This window comes from Girardinichthys multiradiatus, chromosome 12 (assembly GCF_021462225.1).
Source record: "Girardinichthys multiradiatus isolate DD_20200921_A chromosome 12, DD_fGirMul_XY1, whole genome shotgun sequence".
NCBI classification, from domain to species: domain Eukaryota; kingdom Metazoa; phylum Chordata; class Actinopteri; order Cyprinodontiformes; family Goodeidae; genus Girardinichthys; species Girardinichthys multiradiatus.
In genome coordinates this window covers 16,601,786-16,614,818 of record NC_061805.1, presented here as the reverse complement: position 1 = coordinate 16,614,818, position 13,033 = coordinate 16,601,786, and the positions used below count along the sequence as shown (strand labels likewise).

The window sequence follows — 13,033 nt, the reverse complement described above, 5'->3', positions numbered from 1 at the left end:
ACTAAAGTTGATCAAAGGCACTGCAGACTGATTAATAAATATTTGAAATAGCTCTTTAATTTAGCAATAATATGGCTGGCTGGTAATAATTGATTCAAAAATCTAGAAACTTGATATAATGCTGGGTGAGATATGTAATCAGTCACAGCGACTGAACCCTTTCAGAGTCACAAACGTTTCACTGTGGTCGCATTGAAGACCTGGCTGAGTCATCTTTCAAACTTTCCAGTAGCTCTTTTTGTGCTGCTTCGTTGATTGCACGCGTAGTTCATCCAGTAAACACCATCCGTTGTGTATGGTATGCCAATATCACTCTGTGGCTTTGCTCAATGCATCATCGCTGATGAAACACCCAGCATCAGTTTAGCAGGGATCATTTAAAATGTCTGTGATATGCACATGTCATCCCTGAGAGAAAGCCTTGATTCATGCAGTTAAAATGCCAAGTTAAAATCTATCTTTTTTCATGGGCTCTTAAAATGCTTCAGTTTTCAACTTAGAAATACTTGGCAGTGATTCTGTTTCATGTGACCAGACATGAAATTTGATTTAATTTATCTGCTCCTTTAAAACAAATCACTGAAGTTCAGCAATGATTTCACTTCTCCTCAGTAGATCTATAAATGCAGGTCACTTTGCTTCTGTGTTGCAACAAATAGCATGGCATTAGACTACTTTAGAGGCCACAGTTGATGTTAATTTGTGATTGGAGCTCTACATTGAGTTCCTAAACCTGCTTTCAGTGCAAGTGAAGTTTAAATAGGCATGTTTATTCTGATCTTGTTTGACAATGACTTACTGAGTGTTGGGAGGGCTGTTTCTCTGATTAAAAATTAATTATACCAGAAACTGTCATATAGGGTTAATGGTTGCCATAAATGTCCAGAAAATGTAGATGCCAAGTTAAGTGAGCTAAAATAGTTAGAATTATTAACAACAGCTTCTTAGTCTCCAAAACATAATCATTCCATGCAATATTATCAAGTCTGTGCAAGAAGTCTGCTTTGTCCTTTACAATCAGTGTTGTTTAGGAAGCTCATGCTAGGCACCGCAGTCTCACAATCTGACTCTTTCCAAACACAGAAGTGATGTGAATGCACTGCCTCCCACATGACTGAAGGGAATTAGTTGGGAATGCACTGCAGTGCATTCGCTCATTGTTTAGCTAAACTTACGGATAACTAAAGCCAGAGTAAGTGTGCAGGCCAGAGAAATGTAGACAAAAAAAGTGTCTTTAAAGAGGTCATAATGGAGAAGAAGAAGGAAAAAAAAAATAATACAAAACAGTATTTAAAGTGTGAATCAGTCAGTCTCCTGCAGAATTTGGTGGCTGTTTCCTACATTGCTGTAATAATATTTGTTAAAGTAGTGCATTGCCTGCTCATGAAAGGATAATATAAATATTTTTTCCTTTTCATAAAAGTGGATTTGTTTAATACACTGCATGAGCATTTTGTTAAATTAAGCAGATTGATAAGCATTAGAAAACCTTTCTATGATTTTTGTTGGTTTGTGGCCACAATGCAAGCCATCTAAATGAGTGAGAATATTGCACGGTGTTTGGCCCTACAATCTACTGTAAGCAGGTTAAGTAAAAAGGATGATGGCCAGGGCTTTCATTGCTTCCAATTAAACCTTGCTTGTTAGTTTAACCTCTAGGTAAACCCATCAAACAATTGATGTCAAGCAAACCCTGCCAACTGTGGGCCTCGCCTGAATGGTCATTAATTTTAATTGCCTAGATATTAAAGATTTAGAGCGCAGAGACGTGCAGGATAGAAATGATCTGATGTCCTGCAAATCCAGTCAGTTTTTACACCGCGGCATTGGCAGGCTGCTAGGGATATTAAAATTTAAGCACATGGGTGGAAATTAAATAAAGCGTCATTAGGGGCAGCTGCTCTTTGGCTGGTCCAGCCGTGGGCTCCAAGGGCCTGAGAGGGGGGCTGCAGCACAGTGACAAGACACTCTAATTTATAGGGCCATTAAAAACAAGCATCATCTCATTATTATTCTGCTGTTATTGCAGAGCAAGCATTCACACATAAGGTTCACAACTCATGCAACTTTTCAGTGTATGATTGTGGATGTCATCATTTCAATAAAATGAATACTTCCAAGTCTGCACTAGAAATGGCTACAACCAAATTCTAACTTTAATTTGACCATATTTTGTTCTTGAAATTTGAGTCCTGCATTACCTCCCAAAATAAATGAAGAAATACACCGTCTGGATTTAACTAGGTGAAAATATAAAAGCCTCTACATGGAAATGTAGTGCACAGATTCTTGTGGTTCAGATGGCAACAAGTTATTTAACCCTAACTCATGCTAACTCATGCTGCTAAATAAATAAATCAAAAAAGTAAACGAAAAAATAAAAAACTGTTATAACATTTGGTAACTTTAAGATAACCAAACAAAAGCCACAGCCAGTCATCGGTGGGTAGGAAATTCTTATTTTATGGTAGCCCCAAATAAAAATGCCACAGTTTTGGACAATTTACATAAGAATTTACAACAAAAATGTATTAAAAAAAATCTTTTTTTTTTGCTTTAAGCAGAACTAAAAATACATGTTTTTAATAATGTGTAATATTAAGGTTGTAAAAAGGTAATCTGTAATATTTATTGTTATTTTGACTTAGATACATAACAAAATTATAAGATTAACACTCAAAGGCTTATTTTACAGAATATCCACCTTTTTTGGATCTTTATAGAGTAACTTATTTATATTGAAATAATAAATAATATTTAATAGTAATAAAAAAATGAAAAAAACTAACACAAGCGTAACAAGCTGATATTATCTATTCAGTTAGTCGGGCTATCAACTCAGGTAGCCTACCTGCTTGACAAACATGTAACTCGTAGCTTGCCAACTGGTTTTTTAAACCATATTGAAAATATTTTCAAACAGCCAAATTTGTCTTTCTTTTATGCGACGGAAAGGTTAAAATGGCCCTCTTTCGGCCACATTAGTGGACGTGTGCAGCAACAGGGGAGAGAGGGGCATCACTATGTTATGCTATGCTCTATAAAGTTCAGGAAAACTTTAGTCATTGTTTCACTTTCTTTGACAACCTATGAAAAGAAGTTTAATCTTCAGCAGCAGCATGACAGAAGATTTTAGCGGTTTTGGAACTATAACTTTACCAAACCTTGATATCAGGTTAGGCACAGCTGATATGCACAAAACTTTAAAATTTTATTTTACTTTTGTTTTTTTATCTTTGTGTACCTGCAGCTCTTTACTCTCCTGTACATGTCTATGAATTTTTTAAGAGAAAATTCTCCAAATCACCAGTTATGCATGCAAAAAAACACACAAAAATGTTGTGTTGATGTTTGAATTTCATATTATAAATAAAATATTATCAATCCAGAAAAAGAACGTTGAATAATGCGCCAATATTTTTAGACAAGTATGATCATTTTGTAATTTTCTTACAGCTTTTTCAATTTGTTTTCAGTGTTTATTTGAAATCTGACATGTTGCCTTAAACAAGCTAAATGTGTTAGAGCTTTTTTTTTTACCAACTTGCATGATTCCATTTATTTTTTGAAGAAACAGCATTTGCATGAGGTATCAATCAACTAGAGGCACTGAAGTGGAATCAGAAGGCATTCTTTAGAGAACAAAAATCTGAATGTCACTCACTTTTCACCAGTCTTTAAAACCTGTCCAGATAGAGAAATTCTGTCACACTGACTTTAATGTTAGTGCAATAGGAGCCTCTTGTGTTTTAATTTTGTCAGGAGACAGATGTGGGAGTGTGTCATGCTCCCAACCATAAGAAAACACAAGTGGCTGCTGATTACAGCTTAATTAGCTTGTGTACCCGACGGACATCGCTGCAGAGGCTGGGAATTGGGTACTTGATGGACCTAAACATGACATCTTGAAACAATCACACTGCTGAATGCACGCTGCTGTGGCTGCTTGACATCTGACTCCTCTTGCTCCTCCTCCCTCTGCTGTCTCCCACATGCAGGTATCCAACTGGTTCGGCAACAAAAGGATCCGGTACAAGAAAAACATTGGCAAGTTTCAGGAAGAGGCCAACCTGTATGCCGCCAAGACTGCTGTGAATGCGGCGCATGCTGCAGCCGCTGCAGTGCAGAACAGCCAGGCCAACTCCCCCACCACTCCCAACTCTGGTAGGCATTCCTGTATATAGAAAGAAAAACAAACTAAAGGATTTGTCCTCAGCCTCAGTCCTGAACCTGCTGCCTTTCTACCACATTTACTCATGCACCATTCACACTGGCAAGAGTGACAGGCTCCCCCAGCTTGGGGATCACAGTGTCTCCTGTCTATAAGACAGTTGATGCCAAGCAAACCCATGCGTAAAGAGAGCGTTCCTGACTTGTGAACTGAGAACACATGTATTTTGGGGGCAATAAAGAAAAAAGTGAGAGTATACAAAATGATGCCATGGGATTTGTTTTCCCTTGACTTTGTCAGCTTCTTATCATTTGTAAGGTATAGTATGTAGTCCCACTGAATAGATTGAGATTTAAAAATAAACAAAGCAAACATAATTGCTGGGGGCATCTTATCAAGAGTAATATGGGATTATGTTGAGTTTACAGTGCAGGATAAAAGTATTTCTTCTGTTTTTGCTTTTACGTTAGACTTTGTGGACTACTTTACACTTCAGATCATGAAATGTTTTACTAGTAAATACAAAAAGCAATATTCAAATGATGACTTAATTTATTAACGGGAAAAAACTTTCGGAAAACACCCAGGCTCGATTACTGCCTGTATGTGAAGAAATTCCTTAAATAGAACCCATCTGCAATAATGTAAGCTAAAAGATCAAAAAAGCAACACATCATGCCCTAACCTAAATAAATGCAAGAAGTAACTGACATCTATCAGTCAGGAAATTGTTACAAAGCCCTTTCTGAGGCTTTGGGACTCAATGAAGTAGAGTCATTAACCACAGATGGAGAAAAATGGAACCCTGCCAGGAGTGCCAAGTCTACCAAAATTAATCCAAGAGTGTACCAATGACTCCTCCAGGAGGTCACAAAAATAACCCAGAACAACATATAAAGCACTACAGGGCTCACTTGCAGTGTTTTAGATTAGTTTTCATTTTTTAAAGAGAGGCACTGGGCAAAAACTGCATCTATGGAAGAGTTGCAATGCAAAAACTGCCACTGACCAAAAGAACACAAAGACCCATCTCACATTTGCCCAAAAATATCTTGATTGATTTAAAATGAGACAAAAGTTTAACTTTTTAGAAGGTGTGCATCCTGTTACATCTGGTGACATTCAGCCATCAGTTCGAAACCTTAAACTCAACCATACTTATGCAGCAGAGCATTGATCCAAAGCAGACCTACAAGTACATTTCTGAATGGTTCCAAAGTAGACAAAATTAGCCTAGGACACAAAATTAGTAGACAAAAGTTATTGGAGTGGCCTTGTCAAGGCATCTTAATCGGATTAAAATCTGGCAAGGATGCAGTGGCATTATGCTGGAGCATAACTTTAAACGGGCCATTTATGCTCAAAAAGCCTCCACCGAGGCTGAATGGAAACAATCGTGTAAGGCAGAGTCAGCCAAAAATCTACTGCGATGGAAAGAGTCAGTGCTGGTTCATGGCAGTTGTTACCACAGAGCCTGGCATAGCCAGTTAAGGTTGAGGTTTAGGGTGCAATTACTTTTTCACATATAGGTTGGTTTGGATTGCTTTTTTCCTTTAAAAATTAAATCAACATTTCAAGCTTAATTGTTTTTTTGCTCAGGTTATCTTTTTCTGATTTTAAACTTGATTGATCCAAAATCTGTAAGGGGGGAAATACTTTTGACAGCACTGTATAGTTATAAAAATATTGAGCCTAGATGGGTATGTGATGTCATTTTTATTAAGTAATGTTTAACTGAGATTGGACTTGGTTGACCTGCGTTGGGATGTGGTGAGCTTATGAAGTGGTCCCTCTTTCTTGCACCCAGGATTCCAGATGAAAGATGAAGAGTTTCAACTGGATTCTGCAGAGAGCAAAAACACTCTTTTAAGCAACATGTTTACTGGTACTGCTCTTTTCATAAGCTTCTTATTGTCTTTGTCATATACCATACGATGCCTCCTTGTCAGATTTAGCCTGGAAGTAGCTGATGTGGAACAATTGGGAGCTTAGGCAACCCAACCACATGTAGAGTCGGTCCCCCTGTGTGTCGTGTGATCCTCATCCCATTTGTGTTCACCACATTCGTCATGAGATATTTGGTCCTTCTGCATTTCGTACCTCCTCTGTTTGGCTCCTTGCTTCCCTTCCTTTGCCATCGTAGTTGCTTGCTCTGTGGAGACTTTCTTCTGTATACTTGTCTGCCTGAGTTGGGTTTGTTTTTTACAGACGCACGCGTGCTGTGAGTCTGTGTCACTTTTGCGTGGGCAGGTGTGTGTCTGTGCTTCTCCCTTTATAGCCCGCTCATGTATTCAGCCACTTACATCTTCCCTTTCCAGGTTCTTCAGGTTCTTTTAGCCTCCCAAACACTGGGGACATGTTCTTGAGCATGCAGAGTCTGAATGGGGATTCTTACCAAGGGGCACAAGTCGGAGCCAATGTACAGTCACAGGTAGGACCAACAATCTGGGACAGTTCCTGAGATGTCACCAAAAAAGAGCTGTCCTTGTCTTGCCTGTGTACTGAGCCATCCACAGTGCAGTCTAAAGCACACTAAACCAAAAATAGAAAATAAGGAAAAAAATATGCTGCTCATTCGAGGGCAGCTCAAATTACCCTCCAATAATATCCGACTGTATGAAGTGTTTTTACTGACTATTTCGCTTTGGATGGAATATTTTGGCAGCCAAAATATAACCCCACCCCACTGCTACCATGCCAGGAAACAATTTCTTGGTTGCAAACATTTTATGAATGCATTTGGCTTTGACTTGGGCTCTTGGGTTTGATAATGGGTTTCTTTGGTACTATTTTTCCCTTTTTTCCTGTGTTGTGTTGCTGTCCTCCTGTTTTGTTATTGTTTGTGGTCAATGTCTTCCATCTTGTGAGTTTATTATCGACCTATATAGTTTTAACTCTTTTAAAGCAGCCATTAGAAATGTGCTATGTTGCTTTCTTTGATTATTTCATTATAATTTTTCTTGTTTATTAACAACCCATAGCTACAGTCCAGATCTGAGCATGCTCTTACATTGATGTGCTTTATTTCATAAGAGAATATGTTAGCTGTGTTAACTAGCTAGAACTCTGGCTGTTTTGAGAGTCTGTTTTCAAAGCTTTTGATTCTACACAAGTTAGTGTCTCTTGCTTCACATAGCATGTTTGCAGTTGTGTTTGGACTGCTGACAGACTGACCATACTGACCAGTTTCTGCACCTTTTCTGCCCCTTTAGGTGGATACCCTGCACCATGTTATCAGTCAGACGGCAGGATACAATGATGCTCTAGGAAGAAACACCATTTATAGCCCACATGGTCTAAATGTAAGTTTAAGCTCCACTGGTTAAAAACTAAATCAGCAACACCTTTTGTAGCACTGTTTTCATCATTAAATGCACTTTTAAAGGGATAGTAGATAGTCTATTTAATTATAATCCCAGATTTGTTGTACCTGCATGCTAAGGTGGAAGCTAACAGCTAGTTCAAGAGGGGTCAAGACCAAAGCGGACATCTACCATCTTAAATACATATTTTGGATCCTGTGAATTCAAGATCTCTAAGCTTTAAGTGTCCATGAAACTAAAAGCGGAACATTTGAAGCGTTTCCAGCGTTAGTTAGAGTAACTGTTAAATGTAAAAGTAAAGCAGTGCAAAATGCTGAAATAATGTTAAGTACTTTACAGCGTACTCGCTTTACTTTAATGTTACGAAGTTACCCAGATACACCTTATTTCTCAGTATGTTTCACCGAGGAAAACATTTGCCGGCACTCATTTTTGTCGCATCACAACATTTTTAAGGTTGGGAGATGTTTAAAGGTGGTTGAAGTCCTCTTTGGTGATGACCCATTTGGACTAGCTGTTCCAGGCTCTATGACCAACTAATCTGGGTTAATACTAAATCAAGATAGCAAGAAAGTTATCCACTGCAAGAAAAATATTAAATGCTTACACGTTTTTAATAGAATCTCACTCAAAAAATACTGAACTATCCCTTTTATGATGAAATTTCATATTTAATAAAACTAGAATGGCTAAATGCCATTTGTTTACCCTTTCAAAGAATGATCTGTGTAATGTTCAATTCAATTCAAATTCAAAAATACTTTATTAATCCCAAAGGGAAATTAAATGTTGTTGTAGCTCATATTATGAAGGTTTCTTCAAAGAGCCGTTGTAGATGCTGATGCCTGTGGGCAGGAAGGATCTCCTGTAGCGCTCCGTCTTACAGCAGATCTGAAGAAGCCTCTGACTGAAGACACTCTGTTGTTGTAGGACAGTCTCATGAAGAGGATGCTCAGGGTTCTCCATAATGTTCTTCATTTTATGAAGAATCCTTCTTTGCACAATGATCTCCAGAGGTTCCAGAGGAGTCCCCAGAACAGAGTCAGCCTTTTTTATCAGCTTGTTGAGCTTTTTTAAGTCCCTGGCTCTGATGCTGCTTCCCCAGCAGATGATTCCTCATCACTCTATCACCTGATATTATTATATTCATGACTTTGTCTCAGAATTAGAATTAGATTAAAAAATAAGTAGCTTGCTGCATATTTCACTGCATTTCAGCTGTTTTAAAATGCTTTAGAGAATTTCCTATGAACTTCTCCTCATTATAAAATGTGAACATGTGATGGCCCGAAGCCTTTTCCAGACATGAATTTCATCTTTTCTGATGAGGTTTGATATGCCGCCTTTTTGTAAAGCAACACATAATCTGAAGCCATTAGAGTAAAGATTAATTTTCTTGATGAGGGAGGAAGAAGAACGAGGGAGTAAAAGAGAGAGCGAGAGAGAAATAGTATCCGACAGCTTTCTCTTTGCAGTATATCAGAGCCGCTCCCTTACATTGTTACTGTATGCCTGCTGGGTAAAATGTATACACACACACTTAAATATCACTTGGAGCTGAGGCATCAAAATAAAATAACACATTTACCACTTACTGAAAATTACAGGAGGATTTCAGTGAAAAACATTTGCATGTTTTATGTAAACAAATAATGGCAGCCGTTTTTTTTTTGTTTTTTTGGAGTTCAGGGTTTTAGTGTTGTTCAAGCTTTCCTGTGGCTGTATTGCTTTAAGCTATGTTGGCATGTCAGCTCCAAACAGGATCAAGTGTTTTTTACTTTCTCCCAAGGTTTCTCACTTCCATGTGCTGTGTAGATCTGATGGTTCACCAGAGCAGGCTGATACATCAATTAGTACTATTTTATGTCTGAAAATAATACAAAGATTTAAAAACAGGTTGATAACTCTTGTAGCAAAGCTCCAATATACCTCTTTTTTTCAACAACAATCCACCCAGCAGCTTCTTCATGTATTTGCAGAGACTAACCTTTAGCTTTGTTGATTGTGACGTAGAGAGATCCAGTAAAGGCTAGGTCACGCCTAGAGCGAAGCATAGTCAGGCTGGCTAGGACTGGCTCTCTTGGAGAGGCCCTGCCTTGTCACTTTCACTCAGCTCTCCCCACCTCACCCGACTGAGCCCTCCCTCTTCTTGACTGACATTAGAATATGTAGCGACAAGCTGTCGGCCGCTGCTGAAAACTGCTTAGACACTCATTTCTGGGACTGCTCCCATTGGTACGGACAAGAGACAAATTTGTTTCCGGGTGTCTCTTTGCTGATGCTGCCGTAATCCAAAGACTGGACTAATCACAAAGCATCACCATATCTAGTGATAGAATTCCACAATACAGTTTTTTCCTACTTTAAGATGTCTTCTTGAAAGACTTCTCTCCTTTTGGTTGCACCTAATGTAAATGTTTTAGATCATCAAACTAATTGTAATCTCAGACAAAGAACCTAAGTAAATACAAAATGAAGTTTTGCAAGATAATTTAATATATCAAGGGAAAAAAGCTATTCAAACCAACCTGGATCTCTGTGAAAAACTGATTTCCCACTAAACTTAAGGGTGGCTGCCACACTGGGCACCAACAGCCTTTTGCGATATGTGGCTATAAGTCTTTCACAATTCTGGAGGGGTTTCTAGGCTACTCGTCTTTACAGAATTGTTTTAATACTGCCACATTGGAAGGTTTTCGAGCAAGATCCACCAGTTTAAATTCATGCCACAGCATCTCAGCCAGATTAAGTCTGTACTTTGACCAGGCCTTTTTTGAGCCATTCAGTGGTGAATTTGTCGATGAACGATTTTTGTCCTGCTGAGAAGGTGCTTGATCTTTAGGTGACAAAATTATGCCCAGGCATTCTCCAACAGAATTCTCTGGTAGAGAGCAGGATTATTTTTTTTACTGTTTAATCACGATCACCAACTTTAACTGTGGCAAGTGAGGCCCACAATGCCTTAAATGTTGTTCTTGGTTCTTTTTTCCACCCCACTCTTCCATGTGTTCTCCATTGTGCATAATGGCTGTCACTGTAGTTTGCTGGAGTCCCAAAGCCTTAGCAATGACTTTGTAACCCTTTCCAGACTAATAATGTCAATAACTGTATTTCTCATTTGTTCTTGAAGGTTGTTTGATCTGAAACTTATAGGTGTGACTATAAGTTTTAATATGACATATATATCTCACATTAGTGAGACAAATATGTGTTTTCCTATATATCATATGTTCGCCCTCTCTTCCATTTCTGAAGCGTTCCCTTTTGTCGTTGCAGCCTTTCTAACTGACATTTTTCTATTTGTGTCCTAGGCTAATGGAGGATGGCAAGATGCAAGGACTCCATCTTCTGTGATCTCTCCTACAGAAGGTCCTGGAAGTGTGCACTCGGACACCTCAAACTGAAAAATGCATCTTCCCCTGCAGCGCAGCATGGACTTTTTTATTTCCTGTAAAACAGAAGAGAAAAAAAAAATCCTTAAGATTTTCTGTGACTGCAGCGCACACGTGCACATGGCATCCTCCATTATGGACACCAAAAGTTTCCTGATCGCTTAGTGTTTTCTTTCATGAATCAATTGTAATCACCATGCTTTTTTCTCGTTTGTTGTAGTGGTGAACACAGACATGTAAAAATACAAACAGCCCTCCAACATCACTGGGCAAACTTTCAGGATAATTATCTCTTGCTCTGCTCAAAATAACAGGATGACATTTTATGACATTTTAAACGCCCGCTTGTTCGATTCTTGATTTGATTGCCGCTCTCCATTTTGATAATTGAGCCCTCTCTTTCGTTTCTTTCAATTAATGCAGCTGTTTCCTTTGACTCTAATGTGCTTGCTGCCTTGTCCGGCGACTCGACAATGCTCACGCTGACAGCTCGGTGGCAGCTTTGCGGTTACTTTTCAAGATTTATTTTTGTCTCACAGCTGTGTACATGACTGCGAGAAAATGACTTTCAAACAGTGGAACGTAAAGATACATGATTGATCACTTGACTAAAACGTGACACAGTTCCATATTTTATAATTTGACGTTTTGTTGTACATATGTAAACATTTTTTTTACTGCTTATGGAATCAACAAAGCTCCCCCCACAGTAGATCATCCTGACACGGCACACAGGAGCCCGCCCCATTATGCTGGAAACGTTGTACATAATATAGCTTAAGAGTAATTAAACATCCAACCAATCAATACGCCACTTTCTTACCTCATTCATAGAAACCAGTCATTTGCATCATTTCCGTAGCTTAGAGTGCTCACTTACTACCTCTAAACAAGATCACCGCCATACTTTCTTAGTTTTCTTTTCTTTCTGGTCCTTATTTAATGATTTAATCTACTTATTTTGATTACATCTCGCAACAGTGTAAACTCTTCATTCCCTATGTAATCTAATGTATATTTTAATCTTTTAATAAAATTGCGTTGCTGTACTGCAACTTAAAATGAAACAAAAAATAAAAATAACAATATTAACACAATGGGGGAAAAAAGATGGGGATAGGGGGAAGAAATTGTTGGTTGATGGCTTTTATCGAGGAAGGTGGTAAACAACAAACAGTAAAACTGTTGTAAATATCGAAGAAAAAAAAAACATTTTGAATGTTGCTCATCTTGTTACTAAATCATTCAGAAAAAAGAAAAAAAAATCACTATAAAAAGTGTAATGCATAGAGGTTTCAGTATTCAGACCTGTACGTTTTCAGCTCTGTTCAACAGAGTCCAAGACTTCTTTTTCTCTTTTTTTCTATTGTAGGTGATTCTGAAACTGAAAAAAAAGTCATGACAAATGATTTGTGGCAGTGATTCTAATGTATTAAAGATGTTTAGTGTTACTTTCTAACCAGACTACACCCTGGACAGAAAAGTCTTCCTTGTGGTAGTTGTGTAATTTCAAACATGAATAAACCTTTTTGCTTTCATGACACCGAGGAATTTCTGTTTGTTTGTTGCATAAGCAGGAGAGGTTGACTTTATTTATTTTTATTTTTGAATTATAAACCGCCTTCAAAAACACAAAAAAAACTGTAGGGAGTGATAATGACAAAGGAAATAAGTTAACATGCTTCTTTATCTTTTCAATGTCAAAACAATGCCTTTTGTTTGATAATTGTAGGGGCAAAACAAATAAATGAATCACATATAATTTCAGGCCATTTTATCACATATTAATCATGTACAGAACCTTGTGAAGCTCTTCATACTTTTTAGCTTTTTCACATTTTATGTTAAAGTCAGAAAGGAAATGATTTTATTGGGATTTTATGTCATAGACCAACACAATGTTAGAGCATTAAGGCAAAGTGACACAAAATGGTACATGATTTTCAAAAGTTTTCACAAAGAAAATATGTAATGTGTGACGTGCTTGTAGTCTATACCCTATTATCTTATTTCCCTAAATACAATCCAGTGATAGAAACCTACTATAGGCTTGCATGCTCCATAAATCTGGCCATTATGGAAGAGATGCAAAAGTAAAGCCACTGTTTATCACAAGCCATTTGGAGGACACAGCAACATGTGAAAAA

The 13,033-nt window shown here is 37.9% G+C and overlaps 1 protein-coding gene across 9 annotated transcripts in view; it reads left to right on the top strand.

The window, feature by feature from the left end:
- The window catches only part of pbx3b (pre-B-cell leukemia homeobox 3b), a 77,904-nt gene extending 65,475 nt beyond the window's left edge, over positions 1-12,429 (top strand). For 4 of the 9 annotated variants that reach the window (XM_047381335.1, XM_047381337.1, XM_047381336.1 and 1 more), the window contains 5 exons: positions 3,999-4,164; positions 5,979-6,056; positions 6,490-6,602; positions 7,384-7,473; positions 10,806-12,429. In XM_047381335.1, coding sequence (XP_047237291.1) covers positions 3,999-4,164; positions 5,979-6,056; positions 6,490-6,602; positions 7,384-7,473; positions 10,806-10,898 — 540 coding nt within the window. In that variant the 3' untranslated portion in view covers positions 10,899-12,429. The remainder of the gene's footprint in view (positions 1-3,998; positions 4,165-5,978; positions 6,057-6,489; positions 6,603-7,383; positions 7,474-10,805) is intronic. The other 5 variants (XM_047381339.1, XM_047381340.1, XM_047381341.1 and 2 more) reach the window with 2 other exon arrangements.
- Positions 12,430-13,033: the final 604 nt, after the last annotated feature.